At 41.3% G+C, this 23,886-nt stretch overlaps 1 protein-coding gene and 1 long non-coding RNA gene across 2 annotated transcripts in view; one reads left to right on the plus strand and one right to left on the minus strand.

The window, feature by feature from the left end:
- The first annotated feature begins 3,725 nt into the window (after positions 1-3,725).
- si:ch211-13f8.1 (uncharacterized) overlaps positions 3,726-23,886 on the plus strand; it is a 37,622-nt gene continuing 17,461 nt past the window's right edge. The window contains exons 1-3 of the mRNA XM_062022845.1: positions 3,726-4,052; positions 4,362-5,023; positions 16,833-16,896. Coding sequence (XP_061878829.1) covers positions 4,396-5,023; positions 16,833-16,896 — 692 coding nt within the window. The 5' untranslated portion in view covers positions 3,726-4,052; positions 4,362-4,395. The remainder of the gene's footprint in view (positions 4,053-4,361; positions 5,024-16,832; positions 16,897-23,886) is intronic.
- Positions 20,629-23,886, minus strand: part of LOC133630957 (uncharacterized) — a 31,590-nt gene continuing 28,332 nt past the window's right edge. The window contains exon 3 of the long non-coding RNA XR_009821381.1: positions 20,629-20,739. This is a non-coding gene — a long non-coding RNA (uncharacterized LOC133630957). The remainder of the gene's footprint in view (positions 20,740-23,886) is intronic.

Genomic DNA, 23,886 nt, shown 5'->3' on the forward strand with positions numbered 1-23,886 from the left:
ATTCATCCAGGACAGTTCGAAGGGGAAGGGCTATGTTGCCTGTAAATTTTGTAGAACAGACTTCTCAATTGAACACGGTGGCCGAAATGATATAATCATTCATGAACGGAGAGCGAAGCACAAGGCGGCGGCAGCGCAGCACCGGTCACAGTCCAGTGTTATGGGCCACCTCGCAAAATGGAGACCCGATGGTGTAATATATGCCGAGACAAAGATGTCTATGCTGATAGCTGCAAGCAACATCCCATTCTCATTTGCGGATGTTTACAACAAATCCGTGAAGATGTTGAAATGTTGTGGCTGCTGTGAAAATTGCTTTCTAAATATATTTATATATATATATATTTTTTTTTTAAGGAGTTTGTGATATTGGCCAGGGTTTGCGATCCGAAAACTGAGGAGGTGGTGACGAAGTTTCTGCACATGCCAGTGTGCAACATTGGCACAGCAGAAAACCTCTTTGAGTCACTGAACACAGTGCTAAGGTAAATGTAAAGTCGCTTATGTGTAAATGTAAATATATTACAATATGCTAGGACAGTGGTTCTCAAATGGGGGTACGTGTACCCCTGGGGGTACTTGAAGGTATGCCAAGGGGTACGTGAGATTTTTTTTTAAATATTCTAAAAATAGCAACAATTCAAAAATCCTTTATAAATATATTTATTGAATAATACTTCAACAAAATATGAATGTAAGTTCATAAACTGAACATCAAATCAAGTAGGCTATTCCATTCATTACAATGCAATATTCAGTGTTGACAGCTACATTTTTTGTGGACATGTTCCATAAATATTGATGTTAAAGATTTCTTTTTTTGTGAAGAAATGTTTAGAATTAAATTCATGAATCCAGATGGATCTCTATTACAATCCCCAAAGAGGGCACTTTAAGTTGATGATTACTTCTATGTGTAGAAATCTTTATTTATAATTGAATCACTTGTTTACTTTTCAACAAATTTTTAGTTATTTTTATATCTTTTTTTCCAAATAGTTCAAGAAAGACCACAACAAATGAGCAATATTTTGCACTGTTATACAATTTAATAAATCAGAAACTGATGACATAGTGCTGTATTTTACTTCTTTATCTCTATTTTTCAACCAAAAATGCTTTGCTCTGATTAGGGGGTACTTGAATTAAAAACATTTTCACAGGGGGTACATCACTGAAAAAAGGTTGAGAACCACTGCTAGGAGACAGACCACTAATAAGTAATGTTGTGCTTTGTTTATTCCTAGTGACAGAAAAATTGACTGGAGAAACGAAACCATGCAGCATTAATGGTAAGAAGTATTTAATTTATTATTGGTTACCTTCAGAATAACAATGTTATTAAAAAGAAAAAGAGACTTATTGTACTCTAAAAATGTTGGTCTTACTTAAAAATGCACGCACTTAGTTGTATTCAGAGTTAAAGAATATTATATGGCTCTCACGAAAATACATTTTAAAATATTTGGCTTTCATGGCTCTCATGGCTCTCTCAGCCAAAAAGGTTCCCGACCCGTTATAGAGGATAAGACTAGAGAAAGCAATTATATCCCAAGCTCACTTGTGCTTAATTTGCTCATTTTCATTTGCACTTATGGAGCTAGGAAAAAGTCTGCTGCAGCTGCGAGTGGACCTGACCAGCCTCCGGGTACAAGTACTGGAGTACCAATTGCTTGCCAGGGAACATCTTCCCCAGGAAGCAAGGATTGACCGGTTTTGGGCCATGCTAGGGAGAGATGGAAGATTCCCCACACTCGTGCATTTGATGAAAGCACTTTTATGCGTGCCACACAGCAATGCATCATCAGAGAGGGTGTTCAGTATGGTTCGAAAAATAGTGACAGAGAATAGAAAGAGGATGGACAATTCAACCCTTAACTCACTCTTTTCCTGCAAAATAAATTTCACAGATGCTGCCCACAGCTATATTCCTTCAAAGGCTGTGCTTCTGGCTGCAAAGCATTGTACTTTCAAGTACAACAATGAGTATAGATGAGTGTTGTGTGTGTGTGTGTATATGTGTAAATAAATGAACACTAAAATTCAAGTATTTCTTTTATTTATATTTATATATATATAATAAAATAAATATATATATATAGCTAGAATTCACTGAAAGTCAAGTATTTACATATATATATATATATATATATATATATATATATATATATATATATATATATATATATATATATATATATATATATATATATATATATATTGAAATACTTGAGTTGGTGAATTCAAGCTGTAAAATACTCTCCTCTTAACCACGCCCCCAACCACGCCCCCGCCCAACCACGCCCCCAACCGCTCCGCCCCCCCGGCCAAGACACCCTCCACCCCCCTCCCGATATTGGAGGTCTCAAGGTTGGCAAGTATGCACTAGTGTGCCACGGCACAGTGGTTGAAAAACTGGAATTTGCTGGAATTTAAATTTTCCTGAGGGAATTCTCCTGAAGGAATCAATCTATCAGATAGATAGTACTTTATTGATTCCTTCAGGAGAGTTCCCTCAGGAAAATTCAAATTCCAGCATGCAGTGTACAGAATTGAGATCGAATTTAAAAAGTAAAAAGTAAATAATGGGGGTATAAATGGAAATAAAATAGAAAAATATTACAATAAGAATGAAAATAAAAAGCAACAATTAGAATAACAATATAACAGTAAAAATAAGAATATAACAAGAGAAACGAGGCAGTAGTGAACAAGGGTGATGATCACAATCTTGAGATTGTTGCAACCGGAGTGGAATAATTTTTTTGCCTGCATGATATTATTACATCAACACAGAGGGAATAAGACGATGAAATTACACGGAGCTAAATGAATTTTACCTTTGCAACCTCATTATACTATTGGCCAAGTTTTATATTCAAAAATGTAAGTTTCTCAATACCCGACCTGTTTTTTGTGCCTTTAAAAAAGAATTAGAATTTTACTTTAAAACGCTTTCTACCTCTGAAAACCAAAAAGCTGTGAAAACGATGATTCTGTGCTCCAAATTTTGATTATTTACACAACTTGTATGAGCCTATGGCGTTACACACAATATACATATATATATATATATATATATATATATATATATATATATATATATATATATATATATATATATATATATATATATATATATACATACATACATACATACATACATACATACATACATACATACGGGGCGGTATAGCTCGGTTGGTAGAGTGGCTGTGCCAGCAACTTAAGGGTTGCAGGTTCGATCCCCGCTTCCGCCATCCTAGTCACTGCCGTTGTGTCCTTGGGCAAGACACTTTACCCACCTGCTCCCAATGCCACCCACACTGGTTTAAATGTAACTTAGATATTGGGTTTCACTATGTAAAGCGCTTTGAGTCACTAGAGAAAAGCGCTATATAAATATAATTCACTTATATATATATATATACATACATACATACATACACACATATATATATATATATATATATATATATATATATATATATATATATATATATATATATATATATATATATATATATATATATATATATAGCATTCTTCTTTAGTTGCTTTATTGAGTTTACAACCCCCTGGCGCTGTTTTGTACTATTTTGATTATTATATTTCTTGATTGTATGTTGATTATAAATAAAGGTTTTGAAAAAAAAAAAAAAAAAAAAATACACGGGGCTGTTTTACTACTCTGATTATTTCACAATGTTTGCCTTTGACACCATTTAAGGGATTTAATCGAATATCCTGAACCCCGTTTTGTTATTTAATCCTCTTCATTGCCATATCAGTGCGTGGACGTTACGTAACACTCGGAAAGCGACTATAGTGCGCAACGCAGGAGGAAACATTTATATTCCATTTTTAATCCCACTGATTTCTGGGGGATTACCGCGCCAATCAGGCCAAAGAGAAGGACCGATCGAGCTGCTTGCAACGCGGATCCACATCAGCATCCAGCCAGAACATTTGAGGATGCTTCCCCATCCGCGGAGGAAAGTTGCTCCATCTTTTGCGCTGAGATCGTCATGCGACTCTGGCAGAAAATTACGGTAACTTTCTCATTGATAAAAGACGCTAACGCTCCTGCTTTTCATACATTCTTCCCTCGCTCTGCTTTAATCTAAGCGCACCCGATTGAAGAAACGACTAGACTTTCCTTTTTTTTAAATTTTTTTTTATGTAGTGTGTTATTATCTCGGAATAAACAGTGCTGGGTGGAGATGGGGCTCAGTTGCTTAACTCTCATTCTAAAGGATTATCCTGTGCATTGCAAAGTAATCAGTGGATGAAGCAACGTGACCGAGTCCACGTCTCTACAACAACTAGAAGTTGCTCACACGTTGATGTTCTCTGTGCAGGATATGAGTGGGCTTTATTGTTAACGAGCAGCCAATGGAGGAAGAGAAACTGGAAGAGGAAATCGAACCAGGACCCAGCTCCAGTTTAGCCCCCGGGCTCACTATCAACTCTCCGGGAGCAACAAAGCCGGTTAACAAGGAGCAGGATGTTCCCTTCAGGCTGAGCCCCGTTGGAAAAAGTCCGGCATCTCTGCCTTCCTGTCAATCAGGCCCGGTGAGCAGCACCGATGACGAGGAGGAGGAGGTGGAGATGCAGGTCAGGTTGGAGATCCACAGCCCTCCGGCGGATGTGGATCTGGCAGTGTTCCAGACCCAAGCTGCAGAAGAAGAGAAGCGTGCAGACGACAGTCTTACATGGTCCACAACAGCAATAACAAGACGCTGGGCACCCCCAAAGGGCTTCTGGAGGGTGGCTCGCCCAGAGACTTTGCTCCTAAATGGCATGGACCCCCACAGCATCCCCTCCGCTCTACATTGTAAGGGCGACACTCAGACAGACCCTCATCGGGAGCATGGCGGGCCGTGCACCTCGGCCGGCGCTTCCTTACAAGGAGCAGCTCAGGAGAAACTGAAAGTGCGGCAAAGACCTCAGGTGAGATTGAACAGAGGAGGACAAGAGGAGTGCGGTGGACAAGCTGGAGATGCAACAACAGATTATAAAGGTAAGACTGTGGACACAAATCCAGTGAATGTAGGTCACTAGTGACCAAACTTGATTTGGGTCCACGGGGGCCATTTATGCATTGACCTGATCATTGACCGTAAAGGTAGAGGAGCATGTGTGGTCAGAATAAATTGTGTGATTAATGCGATAATGTTTTATGATTAATTGCATGAGTTAGTGCATTTTACAGCCTCAGTTAAAGGCCTACTGAAATGATTTTTTTTTATTTAAACGGGGATAGCAGATCCATTGTATGTGTCATACTTGATCATTTCGCGATATTGCCATATTTTTGCTGAAAGGATTTAGTAGAGAACATCGACGATAAAGTTCGCAACTTTTGGTCGGTGATAAAAAAAGCCTTGCTTGACCGGAAGTAGCGTGACGTCGCAGGTTGAAAGGCTCCTCACATTTCCCCATTGTTTACACCAGCAGCGAGAGCGTTTCGGACCGAGAAAGCGACGATTACCCCATTAATTTGAGCGAGGATGAAAGATTCGTGGATGAGGAACGTGAGAGTGAAGGACTAGAGTGCAGTGCAGGACGTATCTTTTTTCGCTCTGACCGTAACTTAGGTACAAGGGCTCATTGGATTCCACACTTTCTCCATTTTCTATTGTGGATCACGGATTTGTAGTTTAAACCACCTCGGATGCTATATCCTCTTGAAAATGAGAGTCGAGAACGTGAAATGGACATTCACAGTGACTTTTATCTCCACGACAATACATCGGTGAAGCTCTTTAGCTACGGAGCTAACGTGATAGCATCGGGCTTAACTGCAGATAGAAACAAAATAAATAAACCCCTGACTGGAAGGATAGACAGAAAATCAACAATACTATTAAACCATGGACATGTAACTACACGGTTAATGCTTTCCAGCCTGGCGAAGCTTAACAATGCTGTTGCTAACGACGCCATTGAAGCTAACTTAGCTACGGGACCTCGTCAAAGCTATGATAAAAACATTAGCTCTCCACCTACGCCAGCCCTCATCTGCTCATCAACACCCGTGCTCACCTGCGTTCCAGCGATCGACGGAGCGACAAAGGACTTCACCCGATCATAGATGCGGTCGGCGGCTAGCATTGGATAGCGCATCTGCTATCCATCTCAAAGTCCTCCTGGTTGTGTTGCTGTAGTCCGCCGCTAATACACCGATCCCACCTACAGCTTTCTTCTTTGCAGTCTTCATTGTTCATTAAACAAATTGCAAAAGATTCACCAACACAGATGTCCAGAATACTGTGGAATTTTGCGATCAAAACAGAGCTTTTTGTATTGGATCCAATGGGGTCCGAATACTTCCGTTTCAACCATTGACGTCACGCGCATACGTCATCATACATAGACGTTTTCAACCGGAAGTTTCGCGGGAAATTTAAAATTGCACTTTATAAGTTAACCCGGCCGTATTGGCATGTGTTGCAATGTTAAGATGTCATCATTGATATATAAACTATCAGACTGCGTGGTCGGTAGTAGTGGGTTTCAGTAGGCCTTTAAAACCAGTTCAATAGGCTAATAAGCTCGTTAATTTATTAATTTTCTATACCGCTTATCCTCATTAGGGTCAGCTGGAGCCTATCCCAGCTGACTTTGGGTAAGAGGCAGGATACACCTTGGACTGGTCATTCGTCAATCACAAATAAACTCAGATGCACACCTGTGAAATAACCTCATATTTTGCAAAGTGTACAGAACTGCTGAGCAGTAGCCCACCAGGCAGAGTTTTACACAGGTCGTGCTGGTTGTGGGGCGCACGTTTCGTCCTTACAAACACAGAAAGAAACAGCACTTCAGTATTGTCAGGACTTGGTCAAAAAATAGGACTCAGATGCAGAGGTGGGGAATAATCCGGCGGGCTTTTATTTTGAAAAGTTCACTTTTCACCTCTTGAGTCAGGGCAATACAACAACAGCTATAAACTTTAACTCGGCGAAAAGGTTTCACAAAATGTAAACAAACCGAAAATCACTCCAAAAGGAGGAAACCAAAATATCTCTCTAATCCACTTTCAATCCAATCCACTTTATTTATATAGCACATTTAAACAACAAAATGTTTCCAAAGTGCTGCACAACAATATTAAAAACAATATTCAAATATAATCCTTAGATCCACCAATGACTGAATAAAAACACAAAAAATGTATACATATAAAACCAATATTAAAAATATTAAATAAATATTAAAAACGATTTTGAAGGGTAAAACCAATTAAAACACTAAAGAGAAATAACATTTTAAAAACACAAGACAACAGAGGACCACACAACTCACGTAGTGTTAAAAGCCAAAGAATAAAAGTGGGTCTTAAGACGAGACTTAAAACACTCCACTGTGGGAGCAGTTTGAACATGGAGGGGCAGAGTGTTCCAGAGCTTAGGGCCGACCACAGAGAAGGCCCTGTCACCCCTGGATTTAAGTCTGGTCTTGGGCACTACGAGCTGGAGCTGGCTCTCGGACCTCAGAGCGCGCGTGGGATTGTAAATTTGGATGAAGTCCGAGATATACTGAGGTGCCAGTCCATGTAAAGCTTTAAAAACAAACAGCAAAGTTTTAAAATCAATTCTAAAATGAACAGGGAGCCAGTGCAAACTCTGAAGAATTGGGGTTATATGCTCGCGTTTCCTGGCCCCTGTTAAAAGTCGTGCGTTCTGGACTAACTGCAACCGGAACAAGGAATATAACTATGGAATTTAAACAACAAAAGACGCTCCAAAAGGAGGGAAAAACAGGCTATAAAGCTTCTACACTGATTCTTATCTAGAGAAATAATTAACAAAAGGTCACTCAAAAATGAGAAAAAGAAGAGACGGTAAAAGTAAACTGAACTCACCACTGCGACTTGAAAACTTCACTAACAAAAATTCACTCTGCTTAAGAGGAGAAAAGGAAAACTCAAAATACCAACTTGGAAATTCAGGATCTGGATAACAAGACGAGACAAGGCTTGGGTATGAGGCTGGAGATGCACGAAGCATTCCGACACATGGGGGTAATGGGGAACAGGTGGAAACAATCAGGGATCAGGGATGACGTCAGACTGATGACACATAAGGGAGGGCAAGTGACCTGAAACGAGAGGAGAGTTATTTTTAAAACTAAAACATGAAATTCACAAGACACAAAAAAACCCAAGACAAGACATCCCTCACCGCGGTGTGACAAGTATCATGTGTGGCAGAATAATACATAGTTGCAGGAGGACAAAACTTTAGTTTTTCTGTATTAACGTTTTAAATGTAACCTCCATTATGTTCCCAAAGTTAGAGGCAGCATTGTCTGGGGGCCAAAGAAAGGGAAAGTTAAAGTTAACAGTGGAAAAGGAGAGCAATTAACATTGGCTAAATGTCTGGTCCAAACTGCTCAAATGCCGGGACCATGATCAAGGATACAGTTGGTATTCTTCATGATTGTTCAACTGGTATACGGATCTATCTAGTGTACGCTGTAGACCTCTGTAAATATGTTCTGTACATGGAGTATCATTGATGATGTTTGTGCAGCGTGTGTACTGTCACAGTGGTAAAATATTACATTTACTTGTTAAAATTAGAGATGTTGGGGTAGCGACCTTGTGTGTCAGCATATCTGTGATCTTCTTTTAATTCTTTTTTTATTTATTTATTTATTTATTGTTTTTATAAATAGATTTAATTATTTATTTATTTATTCTTTTCCCCTTTTTAAAAAAAAAATATTTTATTAATATTATTATTATTATTATTATGTATTTATTTATTTTATTTATTTATTCCCCTACCTCAGGGGGGGGGGGGACTCGGCGGGGCGGTTGCTGGTTGTTCCATCTCCATCGTTGGGGTCCCTGCGGGTGGGGTGGGTGGTTCCTGTGGCCCTGTGCTGGGTGGTCCTGTGGCGGCCGGCTTGGGTGGGGTGGCCGTGGGCTGGCCTCGCCGCGCTCTCCGGGGGTGGGGGGGGGGGCTCGTGGGGGCCCTGTTGCCGGTGGGGCGGGGGCGGTCTTCCCGTCCGGTTGCGGGGGGTCTCCGGGCCCCTCGGGCGGGGCGTCCCGCCTTTCTGTCCGTGTGGGGTGTGGTCTCTCGCTGGCTTGGGGTCTGGCTTCCCCCTGTTTTTCTCGTGCCTTGTCCTCTGCCGGGTGCGTCTGTCTGCGGCCTGCTGCTGGCCCTTGTGGGCGGCACGGTGGGCCAGGCTCTGGGGTTCCTGTCACTGTCCGGCTTGGCTGCGTGGGGGCGGTGGCCCGTGGTTCCCTGGGCACCACACCTACTGTTTGTGGGATGGGTTCTCGGGGAGGCTGGGGCCGTACTCTGGCTCCCGCACACACTGGGAGTCAAATGTATTGTACATGCAAATTCACATATACTCACACACATACATACAGACATACATAGGTACCTACGCTCCCACATACATATACAAATAAATACAGTACATATTTACACACTCAAAGTTCGTACATCCACACGCACATTCATTATACAAACATACTGTATACACATACTGTACATATACATTCACTGTAAAAACATACATATACACATACTGTACATATACATTCACTGTACAAACACACACATACACATACTACACATACATTCACTGTACAAACACACACATACATATACTGTACATATACATTCACTGTACAAACACACATTTACACATACTGTACATATACATTCACTGTTCAAACACACATACTGTATACACATACTGTACATATACATTCGCTGTACACACATATACACATACTGTACATATACATTCACTGTACAAGCACACATACACATACTGTACATATACAAGTACATATGCACACATACACTCATGCACATAATCACGTTTCATCAAACATATATTAACGTTGTTGCCCTAGGGTAAACTGGGTATAACACATGGCACACTGACAAAGCTTAACCTATTGTTACTATGACAATCTACAAGGTTAAGGTTGCTTCTCTTTCTTCCCCTCCATTTTTCTGCATTCTTTCGTATCTCAAGTTATCATTATGTATATGTATTGTTGCATTTGAACAATTGTATTGCTGATAATAAAGGTAAAGTACTGGTATTGTTTATTATCAATAGCACTATTTCTATTGGTATTCATATTGCTCCATTTTTTGTGTAATAATGCTCATTGTCATTTCTGTATTTTTTTTAATTTATTTATTTTTTTAAAATTTTCGCTAACTGCTTATTTGCTATTACTTTTACCATCATATTTGTACATGTCGTATTTGCTGATGTTGCTCTGTTGTTGTTGTTGTTGTTGTGTTTGCTGTTGTTGTTTTTGTCTCTCTGTCTAATCCCCCTCTTGTCCCCACAATCCCCCCCTCTGTCTTCCTTTTTCTCTCTTTCTATCCCCTCCTGCTCCGGCCCGGCTGCACCAAATGATAATATAAATACATTTAATAAAGTCAAAATACAAGTAAGGCAACAAGAGAAGTATCCTACACTTCTCTTTTGTAAAGTAAATCTGAACAGCCGATATGGGCATCTACATCTGCTATATGATTTGCCCGAGAAGCTGGGCAGGACATTATAAAAAAAAAAAAAATAAATAAAAAATTAGAGATGTCCGATAATGGCTTTTTTGCCGATATCAGATATTGTCCAACTCTTAATTACCGTTTCCGATATCAATACCAATACCGATATATACAATCGTGGAATCAACACATTATTATGCCTAATTTTGTTGTGATGCCCCGCTGGATGCATTAAACAATGTAACAAGGTTTTCCAAAATAAATCAACTCAAGTTATGGAAAAAAATGCCAACATGGCACTGCCATATTTATTATTGAAGACACAAAGTGCATTATTTTTTTTAACATGCCTCAAAACAGCAGCTTGGAATTTGGCAGCTCTCCCTGAGAGAGCATGAGGAGGTTGAGGTAGGCGGGGTTTGGGAGGGGGGGGGGGGGGGGGGGGTAGCGGGGGTGTATATTGTAGGGTCTCGGAAGAGTTAGTGCTGCAAGGGGTTCTGCGTATTTGTTCTGTTGTGTTTATGTTATGTTACGGTGCGGATGTTCTCCCGAAATGTGTTTGTCATTCTTGTTTGGTGTGGGTTCACAGTGTGGCGCATATTTGTAACAGTGTTAAAGTTGTTTATACGGCCACCCTCAGTGTGACCTTTATGGCTGTTGACCCGGTATGCATTGCATACACTTGTGTGTGTGAAAAGCCGTAGATATTATGTGATTGGGCCGGCAGGAAAAGGCAGTGCCTTTAAGGTTTATTGGCGCTCTGTACTTCTCCCTACGTCCGTGTACCACTCCGTACAGCGGCGTTCTAAAAAGTCGTAAATTTTACTTTTTGAAACCGATAATTTCCGATATTACATTTGAAAGCATTTATCGGCCGATAATATCGGCAGTCCGATATTATCGGACATCTCCCTAGTTAAAATAAAACCTGCCATGTTTTAATGAATACTTGGTATTTTCTGGAGGTGGGACTTGGTGAAAAAAATGTTATGTACGGAGAAGGGAAGGAGGCGACGACCAAGGCAGAACTGCGGTTTCACAAGGTTTATTTAAACCTTTGATGATTACGTGGCTTGTGTATGCTACTCTTACTGAATGAGTGTGGACTATGTGTAATATTAATAATGTAAATGTTACCAGGGGTTGTTGTCTGTGAGTGTTGGTTGTATCCTTCGTCGAATCAAGAGGGGCAAGGCGAAGAGGCAGTTCGTGGACAGGCAAGAGGTTGAGGGCAGGAGCGAGGCAGCGTGGTCCAGATCCGAGCAGGGAGGTCGTGGATCGAGGAAGGCAGTCAGGAATCCGGATGGATGTCGAGTGACAAGTCACGATCACTAGTGATGGGTTGATGAGGCGTCATGAAGCGTTTCGACACATTGCAAAACTGTATTGATACTGTGTCGATACTGTATCATTAAATACTGACATCTGCTGGACATTAAAAATCCCTACAGGCAACCTATGGACCGACTCAACTGACACTGATTTTATGACCTAGTATATACAATAATATAAACCAAGTCATTGTATTTCATTTAGGATTATTTCATATTTTCATTTAAATAAAAATATATTTTTATCTTTTTTAGATACAGTCAATAAATAATGTGAACATGTATCATAACATGGAAATCTAAGAGATCGTAGACTGGGAATTTTTTTTTTTCCACATTTTTACAACAAAAAAAAAAGTTTTTCCAAAGTATTACATTTTAGACGATTTTTCTTCTTAGTTATTATTTCTCCGGCTGTAGAAAAGACCCGCTCTCAGGGCACAGAAGAGGCGGGAGTGCGACACAGTTCGTGGATCGGTCACGTGACCGAAACAGCTCATGATCGGTCACGTGACTTTCTAAAAGTGGTACGCGCACCGACACAGGGTTTTGCTCTATGAGCTCGACGCATGCATCGGTGTTGCCGGACCCATCACTAACGATCACGGAAGACAGGGAAGTCACTGTGGAAGACACAAGGGACATGAACCAGGGTGACACGGAGAGAGAGAGCAAAACAAAGGCGAGTAAAGTACGGGGAAAGGGAATGCCAAACGTGATGCTTACTGGAAGGCTCCTCGGGTCCGCTGGTCTTTATGCCGCTCCCCCTCATCAAGTCCAGGTGCGCAGATCAGTGATTGTCTGCAGGCTTGTTGCTGTGTGGGCGTGTTGCGCTCAGCGCGAGCAGGGGCGTGTCTGAGCGCGCTGCCAGCGGAGGTGCTGGCAGCTCCAGCTGCAGAGGAAACGTGGGTTCGACTCTGCGTCATGACAAAAAGTTTGAGAACCACTATTCTATAACGAGGACAATGATAACTAAAAGGTGTCGTGGTTTCATTATTCCGTCTTAAAATAAATCTGCCAATACCTATTCCACTGCAACACAACCACTGCACTGATAAATCATACAACAGTATGATTTCTATTCATTTTTTATTTAATCCTTGTATTTAATTTTTTTTTTTAATTGTACTTACGTCCCTTGTGTGTTCTGTGTACAGTATGAGTGACTTGGGTACAGTATATAACAATAAAAGTCAACCTACAGCACAGTTTTAAGAATGAAACAAATTTTGAGAATGGGCCACAGGTATATGAAAATGGTTGCGTGTCACAATTGGCCCCAGAGGCGCACTTTGGTGACCCCTAAAGTAGGATGTAAATCAGGGGTGTCCAAACTTTTTCCAGCGAGGATGGCATACAGAACAATTGAAGGATGCAGGGTCATGCCGATACTTTTCATGCATGAAATAATAATCTGCATATACAAAAATCTCAATATATGCAAATTCATCTGAATAAAACATCCAAATTTTGATGTGTCATGTGACAAAGTGTAAAATGTGACATCTCAGTGAGAAATGCGAAGGGTTAATGAAAAATAAGCTGCAGGAAATTGCCTCACTTTGGACATCTCGAATGTAAACAAAATATGTTCCAATAGGCCTTTAAGTTGGTGCCCAGAAGAAAATGAATACTATTTTAACTGCAACAGGCAGCCTTATAAGATATGTGGAAGACGAACGTTGAAAAACAGCCTGGCAGAATGAAGAGTATTTTGGCCATATAAATAACCATATAAAGTCTAATTCAGGGGTGTCAAACTCATGTTAGCTCAGGGGCGCATGGAGGAAAATCTATTCCCACGTGGGCCGTACGGTTAAAATCATGGCATGATAACTTAAACATACAACTATGTCAGATTGTTTCTTTGTTTCACTTTTGACCAAAATAGAACTAGCAGATTCTGAAAATGTACATATCACAAATAATGGTCTTGACTAAACACTTCAAGTGAGTTGAAAATTTTGAGGGAATAATTAGTGCGGGTTTCAAAAACACCATGAACTTGGACTTATTCCCAGTGTATCTACGAAGTAATTCAACTTTAAGCCCATCTAGGATTGAACAAAAAACTAAATAAAGCATAAATAAAAACTATTCTATGTATGAACTACCTCAGCTGTCATTTACAGACATTCATCCTGTGCTATGTCAACAAACCTACAAACTAAGGTAGAAACTATTCAAGAGGGTGAACGAGAACCTTCATAACTTAAAAGACTGACATGTCAATGTGCAGAGTCTCATGCTGCATTTAAGTCTTTATTTTACTTTCTTTAAACTTGTAGAGAAGACAATAATGTTCACAGAACTATGTCAATGTGCAGAGTCTCATGCTGCATTTAAGTGTTTATTTCACTTTCTTTAAAGGCCTACTGAAACCCACTACTACCGACCACGCAGTCTGATAGTTTATATATCAATGATGAAATCTTAACATTGCAACACATGCCAATACGGCCGGGTTAGTTTACTAAAGTGCAATTTTAAATTTCCCGCGAAATATCTGCTGAAAACGTCTTGGTATGATGACGCTGCGGATGTGACGTCACAAGTTAGACAGGACATTTTAGTCCAGCACAGCGGCCAGCTTAAAGTCGTCAGTTTTCATCGCAAAATTCCACAGTATTCTGGACATCTGTGTTGGCGAATCTGTTGCAATTTGTTCATTGCATTATGGAGAAAGAAGCTGAGCCAGCAAAGAAGAAAGTTGTCGGTGCGAAGCGGAGTATTTTGCGAGGGAAGTCAGCAACACAACACAGCCGGTGTTTGTTTACATTCCCGAAAGATGCAGTCAAGATCGAAGAACTCGGACAACAGAGACTCTTACCAGGAGGACTTTGACTTCGATACACTGACGCCTGTAGAGAACTGGGACAACACAGACTCTTACCAGGATTACTTTGATTTGGATACACAGACGCAGACGCGTTACCGTGAGTACGCAGCTGCGCTTCCAAACATTTGATCGCTTGCCCGTACGTGCGTGTCACGTACGTAACTTTGGTTAAATATATAAGCTTTATGAACCTTGGGTTAGGTGAACGGTCCTTTGGGCTGAGTGATTGTGTGTGTTGTGCAGGTGTTTGAATTGTATTGGCGGGTTATATGGACGGGAGCTAGTAGCTAGGAGCTAGGAGCTAGCATAACAAACACCTAGGTGTTTGTTATGCGGGATTAATTTGTGGCATATTAAATATAAGCCTGGTTGTGTTGTGGCTAATAGAGTATATATATGTCTTGTGTTTATTTACTGTTTTAGTCATTCCCAGCTGAATATCAGGTCACCCCCGCCTCTCACAGCATCTTCCCTATCTGAATCGCTTTCACTCCCCACTAGTCCTTCACTTGCACTTTCCTCATCCACAAATCTTTCATCCTCACTCAAATTAATGGAGAAATCGTCGCTTTCTCGGTCCTAATTGCTCTCACTTCTGACCGCCATCACTGTAAACAATATGGAGCTTTGCGGAAATGTTCAACTGACTACGTCACGCTACTTCCGGTAGGGGCAAGGCTTTTTTTTGTCAGATACCAAAAGTTGCGATCTTTATCGTCGTTATTCTCTACTAAATCCTTTCAGCAAAAATATGGCAATATCGCGAAATGATCAAGTATGACACATAGAATAGATCTGCTATCCCCGTTTAAATAAAAAAAAAATTCATTTCAGTAGGCCTTTAAACTTGTAGAGAAGACAATAATGTTCACAAAACTATGTCAATGTGCAGAGTCTCAGGCTGCATTTAAGTCTTTATTTCACTTTCTTTAAACTTGTAGAGAAGACAATAATGTTCACAGAACTATGTCAATGCAGTCTCATGCTGCATTTAAGTCTTTATTTTACTTTCTTTAAACTTATAAAGAATACAATAATGTTCACAGAACTATGTCAATGTGCAGAGTCTCATGCTGCATTTGAAATGGGGTTACTTACCAATTATTTATTTTACTCCTGTTTGTTTTACGTTGGGTGGAGGGGGAGGAGTCACTTTACCGTGTACTTTTTGTTTGGTATACCTGCTCGCCCCAATTGCTTGCCTAACAAAATTGCTATTGCGACATCCAGTGGACACATTGAGAACTGCAGTTTCTTTCATTTAAAACTGCAGCCCAATTTTACACTGAGCAAACTCATCTCATGACATCCCTTAATTCATCGTTATAATTCCTTCTGGTATCTTATATTAAGTTGTATAATGACAATTATCAATCTGTCCAGGCGTGAGCTAAAAACATGAACCTACAATCTAAATACTGACCAATGACGTCTACATGAATATTGTGCTTTTTAGTTTTAATGAGCATGGAGAGAGAAAAACATAAACAGAAAAAAATAAACAATGTGTTTTTATGGTTGAAAAAACTCCATTGCAACACAGACAAATATATATATATATATATATATATCATACAAGTAAACATATACAATTTCCTAATACAGTATACAATGTATTATTTGTTTGCCATTCACAAGTTGCAGCAGTAGTTGTTGCATAACAAAAGTGCAGAATGTAATATTCCCTGTAGAACAGATGTCAGCTGTGCAGATGTGCATGCTGCTATTATTAGCAGCTGGAGCTGTGGGGGGAGGAGGGGTCTGAGTGTGTGTGTGTGTGTGTGTGTGTGTGTGTGTGTGTGTGTGTGTGTGTGTGTGTGTGTGTGTGTGTGTGTGTGTGTGTGTGTGTGTGTGTGTGTGTGAGTGTATCTATTCATATGCGTAAACCAGTTGTTGTGAAGGTAGCAGGTTCTGCAATCAGCAGCGTATGTCATGACTCCAACAAGGCAACAAATGGATAAACAATACAATCTTTTAAGTCAAAGCAAAAAGCACAATTAATTAAAACTTGTTTGCTGTGACTTAAAAAAAAAAGAAGAAAAAAAAAGAAATCTGCATTTTTATCCAAATTTGAAAAATGGGCTTGACACAAATCGCGTTGGTAGTTATTTTGCATCCTGCTGCAAACAAGACACCTCTTTTTGTGTGTTTTTATGTCAGATGAAGGCGCCCACGGGGGATTGGAGGACTCAGTCATTCTTCAGGAACTTGTGCCCTACTTGAGGTATGCAATCAGTCACCACTTCTGTGCGATATTTATATCCTTTTCTTATGACACACGTCAGATCCTATCTCTTCTTCTCAATACGGTACGAGGCATATCAGAGGAAAAAAACTCAAGGCTGATGATGACACAGATGAGGTTTTTTTTTTCCAAGGGATGATTCACGCTTGATATTAATATTTGATGCTTCCCTTTGCACAAAGCTATCAACTGTGATGTGGACTTGTTTTCTCTCTTCCTACTTTTGCTGTTATTTGTCAGTCATTTCACTATAAATAAGCAATCATTAAAGGCCTACTGGAATGAATTTTTTTTATTTAAACGGGGATAGCAGATCCATTCTATGTGTCATACTTGATCATTTCGCGATATTGCCACATTTTTGCTGAAAGGATTTAGTAGAGAACAACGACGATAAAGGGTCGCAACTTTTGGTCGCTGATAAAAAAAGCCTTGCCTGTACCGGAAGTAGCGTGACGTCAACAGTTGAAAGGCTCCTCACATTTTCCCATTGTTTACAATGCAGCGAGAGAGATTCGGACCGAGAAAGCGACGATTACCCCATTAATTTGAGCGAGGATGAAAGATTCGTGGATGAAGAAAGTGAGAGTGAAGGACTACAGTGCAGTGCAGGACGTATCTTTTTTCGCTCTGACCGTAACTTAGGTACAAGGGCTCATTGGATTCCACACTTTCTCCTTTTTCTATTGTGGATCACGGATTTGTATTTTAAACCACCTCGGATACTATATCCTCTTGAAAATGAGAGTCGAGAACGCGAAATGGACATTCACAGTGACTTTTATCTCCACGACAATACATCAGCTAAGCTCTTTAGCTACTGAGCTAACGTGATAGCATCGGGCTCAAATGCAGATAGAAACTAAATAAATAAATCCCTGACTGGAAGGATAGACAGAAGATCAACAATACTATTAAACCATGGACATGTAACTACACGGTTAATAATTTCCAGCTTGGCGAAGCTTAACAATGCTGTTGCTAACGACGCCATTGAAGCTAACTTAGCAACGGGATCTCACAAAGCTATGCTAAAAACATTAGCTATCCACCTACGCCAGCCAGCCCTCATCTGCTCATCAACACCCGTGCTCACCTGCGTTCCAGCGATCGACGGAAGGACGAAGGACTTCACCCGATCATCCGTGCGGTCGGTGGCTAGCGTCGGCTAGCGTCGGCTAGCGCGTCTGCTATCCAAGTCAAAGTCCTCCTGGTTGTGTTGCTACAGCCAGCCGCTAATCAGTGTTTGGTTAGTTACTGAAAACCAGTAACTAGTTCCAATTACTAGTTACTTTATTTCAAAAGTAACTCAGTTACTAACTCAGTTACTTACACCAAAAAGTAATGCGTTACTGTGAAAAGTAACTATTTAGTTACTCCCCCCCCCCGCCCCCCTTTCTTTTTTAAGGCTCCCATTAATGCCCTTTTAGCCTTCATTTCAGTACTGTTATTGCACTGGAGAATAATACAATCTGTTGATCAACTTGACATGCATTTGCATCACTGAACTCAGAAAGCAATGTGGTCTACATACAACACACAAACAATGTGGTCTACATACAACATACAAACAATGTGGTCTACATACAACACACAAACAATGTGGTCTACATACAACACACAAACAATGTGGTCTACATACAACATACAAACAATGTGGTCTACATACAACACACAAACAATGTGGTCTACATACAACACACAAACAATGTGGTCTACATACAACACACAAAAAATGTGGTCTACATACAACACACAAACAATGTGGTCTACATACAACACACAAACAATGTGGTCTACATACAACACACAAAGACAAAGATATGTTTCAAAGGGCCAATTTATTTCAGGCCAGAACAAATTGACAAAACTATTTTAAATAGCTGCAACATAATGGCACTTTAACTTTAACCCTAAGTAGATAGGATCTTTGATCCAAAACACAACTTACATTTAACTAAAATTGTATTTTCTTTGTGCTCGACAAAAGAAAAGTATTGAGAATGTCTCCATGTTAAAAAACTCGACTTCTGGCTTCACCATGATGTCACGTTAGTTGTTATGAGAGTAGCGTATGTGTGTGTGTGTGGCCCTTTAAAATATGACAGCATGTGGGTGAGTGACGTCAGTGAGTGAGTGGGCGAGAGAAGTGAGGGAGCGGCGACAGTGAGTGTGTGCAGGTTCTCTAGCTTGGTGGATGGCTGCGTCCAATAAAGTCACCAAGTTGCAACAAACCGCCGGGCTCGTCATTCACCCTCAGCTGTAAAGACCCTCTTCCGGGTAAAGTGAAGGTTGTTAGTACATATACGTCTCCCCTGCGCTCCTCGACTACGGTATGAGAGCCCCCCCGCCCCCACCCACACAAAGCACGTACGCCTCTTCTTTTCCACCGGAGCGCTGCAATAAAACACACTCAGATCTTCAGTTTCTAGCCAATACTACATAAAAAATAACGTAAAATAACGCAGTAACGCATCATGTAGTAACGGTAACTGAGTTACTGAATATAAAAAATAACGCGTTAGATTACTAGTTACCGCCGAAACTAACGGCAGTGTTGGGACTAACGCGTTACTTTGTAACGCGTTAGTCCCAACACTGCCGCTAATACACCGATCCCACCTACAACTTTCTTCTTTGCAGTCTTCATTGTTCATTAAACAAATTGCAAAAGATTCACCAACACAGATGTGCAGAATACTGTGGAATTTTGAGATGAAAACAGAGCTTTTTTGTATTGGATTCAATGGGGTACCAATACTTCCGTTTCAACGATTGACGTCACGCACATACGTCATCATATATAGACGTTTTCAACCGGAAGTTTAGCGGGAAATTTAAAATTGCACTTTATAAGTTAACCCGGCCGTATTGGCATGTGTTGCAATGTTAAGATTTCATCATTGATGTATAAACTATCAGACTGCGTGGTCGGCAGTAGTGGGTTTCAGTAGGCCTTTAACATCCGCTTCAATTTAATCATGACACTGTTGAGATATGAGATCATTGATCGTGTAGGTGGAGCCTTACAGAAATGGATTGAGTATTGGAAGAATAATTGATTTGAGTATTTTCAGAAGGGAGGTTTGTACTACAACTATTTGATTAATTGGTTTTAACTTCAAACCTCGCTAAGATGACATGATTATTATTACAGAAGGTATTCATGGAATCATAATTCTGTAGCCTGGAACAGATGGGCCACCATAACCAGACTGCTCACCATTGTTTGGCCATGTTGGGATAAAACAAAGTTAATCTGGTGAAAAACAGTATGTACAACAGTATGAGAATGAATGAACGTGTGTCCATGACAAGGATAATCCACGTGGCGAGTGTATCATGCTATCTTTATCGCCGGGCCAGAGGATAAAGACGGTGACAGGCGATGAGGAACAATGCAGAGCAGCTTATCTGCGGGGCCATAAGGAGGAGGGATGGATAGATGACGTGTTGCTTTGCTTCTGTGTGCTGATGCCACGCCCCAGACTATCTGGGATATTGCATAAAACGGCTTAGAAAAGATTAAATACGTCAATCGGTGTCATTTAGCTGCAGTTTTCCACATTTAATTATCAAAATGAGGGACTTCGGGTTGAGCATGGACAGTGCAGGGCGTGCTTAGTGGGAGATAGGTGTGAACTTTTTTAATGTTTATTGGCACTTTTGCTAACTCCAGCTGTCAACGACACCATACTTTTCACCAACCTGTCCAATGAGGCTTCTTTGAGGATTGCGCCTGTGAATTCCGCGATGTCTGGCCGAGGGAAATCCGACATGCCAGGCAGCTCCAAGCCTCGTGCGTCTCCACATCCAGATACACTATATTGCCAAAAGTGAAGTGAATTATATTTATATAGCGCTTTTCTCTAGTGACTCAAAGCACTTTACATTGTGAAAACCAATATCTAAGTTACATTTTTACACCAGTGTGGGTGGCACTGGGAGCAGGTGGGTAAAGTGTCTTGCCCAAGGACACAACAGCAGTGACTTGGATGGCAGAAGTGGGGATCGAACCTGGAACCCTCAAGTTTCTGGCACGGCCGCTCTACCAACCGAGCTATACGCCCCGGTGGTCAAAGTATTTGGCCACCTGCCTTGACTCACATATGAACTTGAAGTGCCATCCCATTCCTAACCCATAGGGTTCAATATGACCTTTTGCAGCTATTACAGCTTCAACTCTTCTGGGAAGGCTGTCCACAAGGTTGCGGAGTGTGTTTATAGGAATTTTCCACCATTCTTCCAAAAGCACATTGGTGAGGTCACACACTGATGTTGGCCGAGAAGGCCTGGCTCTCAGTCTCCGTTCTAATTCATCCCAAAGGATTGGGATGAATTCCATCATTCAGATCTCCATCATTCAGAGTCCTGACCATTCAGGCCAGGACTCTGTGCAGGCCAGTCAAGTTCATCCACACCAGACTCTGTCATCCATGTCTTTATGGACCTTGCTTTGTGCACTGGTGCACAGTCATGTTGGAAGAGAAACTGTTCCCACAAGGTTGGGAGCATGGAATTGTCCAAAATGTTTTGGTATCCTGGAGCATTCAAAGTTCCTTTCACTGGAACTGAGGGGCCAAGCCCAACTCCTGAAAAACAACCCCACACCAAAGTTCCTCCTCCGCCAAATTAAACACTCAACACAATGCAGTCCGAAATGTAGCGTTCTCCTGGCAACCTCCAAACCCAGACTGGTCCATCAGATTACCAGATGGAAAAGTGTGATTCATCACTCCAGAGAAGGCATCTCGACTGCTCTAGAGTCCAGTGGGCACATACTTTACACCACTGCATCCCACGCTTTGCATTGGACTTGGTGATGTATGGCTTTCCGGCTGCTCAGCCATGGAAACCCATTCCATGAAGCTCTCTGCGTACTGTACGTGGGCTAATTGGAAGGTCACATGAAGTTTGGAGCTCTGTAGCAACTGACTGTGCAGAAAGTCTTTGCACTATGCTGACCCTCTCTGTCAGTTTACGTGGCCTACCACTTGGTGGCTGAGTTGCTGTTGTTCCCAAACTCTTCACTTTTCTTATAATAAAGCCGACAGTTGACTTTGGAATATTTAGGAGCGAGGACATTTCACGACTGGGTTGGTTGCACAGGTGGCATCCTATGACAGTTCCACGCTGGAAATCACTGAGAGCGGCCCATTCGTTCACAAACGTTTGTAGAAACAGTCTCCACGCCTACGTGCTTGATTGTATACACCTGTTGGCCGGGCCAAGTGATTAGGACACCTGACTCTCATCATTTGGATGGGTGGCCAAATACTTTTGGCAATATAGTGTATGATGGCCGTCGGCTCAGCCCTTTCTAGGAGCAGAAGTCAGAAGACGGTCGAAATGCGAGCTGACATCTTCGACAATCTTGAAGTCCTTGTCAGAGGAGAGATAGCGGCTGTTATGGAACCATTCAAGAGCGTTCTCTCGTCACATAAAAACGCGATGATCTGCAGGGCTGCTCGAGGTGGAAGAACATCCGAGTGGTGGGACTTCCTAAGGGCTTTAAGGGGCCCCCGTAGGACTGAGTTCACCGCTCAGTTCTTGCAGGAGGTGCTGAAACAAGCCCACATCAGACCGTACCCACCGGACCCTGCGCACAAGGCCTAAAGTTGGCCAAACTTCTCGGGCTGCTCGTTATACGAGTGGATTTATTTCAAGTACGGAACCAGATTCTACGATGGGCGGGTGAAGCTTCCCCTCTATCCTATATGGGCTAGAACATGGGTGTCAAACTCTGGCCCGCGGGCCAAATTTGGCCCACCGTGTAATTTCACTTGGCCCTTGAGGCGATATCAATTTAATACTAGAGCTGGCCCGCCGATTATATACAGCGGCGGTGCCGCGGTAACACCGCATTCAACGCTAATTCTCATACTTGCCAACCCTCCCGGGAGACTCACAAATTTCAGTGCCCCTCCCGAAAATCGTCACGTCCGCTTTTCATCCAGTCCAACGAGTGCTGGCCCAGTCACATAATATGTGCGGCTTCTGCACGCACACACAAGTGAATGCAATGCATACTTGATCAACGGCGATACAGGTTACACTGAGGGTAGCCGTATAAACAACTTTAACACTGTTAGAAATACACGCCACACTGTGAACCCACACTAAACAAGAATGACAAACGCATTTCGGGAGAACATCCGCACCGTAACACAACATAAACACAACAGAACAAATACCCAGAATCCTTTGCAGCACTAACTCTTCCGGGACGCTACAAGGTGTGTGTGTGTGTGTGGGGGGGGGGGGTTTGGTGGTAGCGTAGGTGTATTTTGTAGCGTCCCGGAAGAATTAGTACTGCATTCACGCGTGTGTGCGTACAGAAGCCGCACATATCTTGTGACTGGGCCGGCACGTTGTTAGAATGGATGAAAAGCGGACGTAACGACAGCTCGTAGAGGACGTTAAAGGCAGTGCCTTTAAGGCACGCCCCCAAGACTGTGGTCCGGGTGGACGACGAGATATATAATGACTGATGAACACCTTCGTTCGATAATGAAGGTTGCCTCAGCTCAAAGCCTGAGCCCCGACATTAATGAACTAGCATCCAAGAAAAGATGGCAGGTATCTGGCTTGGGCACATCAGATTAGATCAGTGTGTTGCAAACTGAGCAGTTTAAAGTCCTGAATGGTTGGTTTATTCATTGTTATTTTATTTTCAAATTTATTAGCCTGTGGAAAAAGTTAATGTTGATATTTACCTCAGAAGGCTGCAAATAGAAAAGAGGCATTCAATTTTTATTTAAATTGTATTTGATAGGCCATTGATATTTTTTAATTATTATTATTATTATTTGAAACTCGATTTTGCATGTCACTATAAAGTTATATAAGCCTTGCTTGTTCAATATTCAATGCAAAACTTGTTTGGGTCCCTATAAAAAGGTTAATTTGCTCAACCTAGGCCTGCGGCTTTGTTTTAAATTTTGGCCCACTCTGTATTTGAGTTTGACA

This window comes from Entelurus aequoreus, linkage group LG16 (genome assembly GCF_033978785.1).
Source record: "Entelurus aequoreus isolate RoL-2023_Sb linkage group LG16, RoL_Eaeq_v1.1, whole genome shotgun sequence".
Taxonomy (NCBI): Eukaryota; Metazoa; Chordata; class Actinopteri; order Syngnathiformes; family Syngnathidae; genus Entelurus; species Entelurus aequoreus.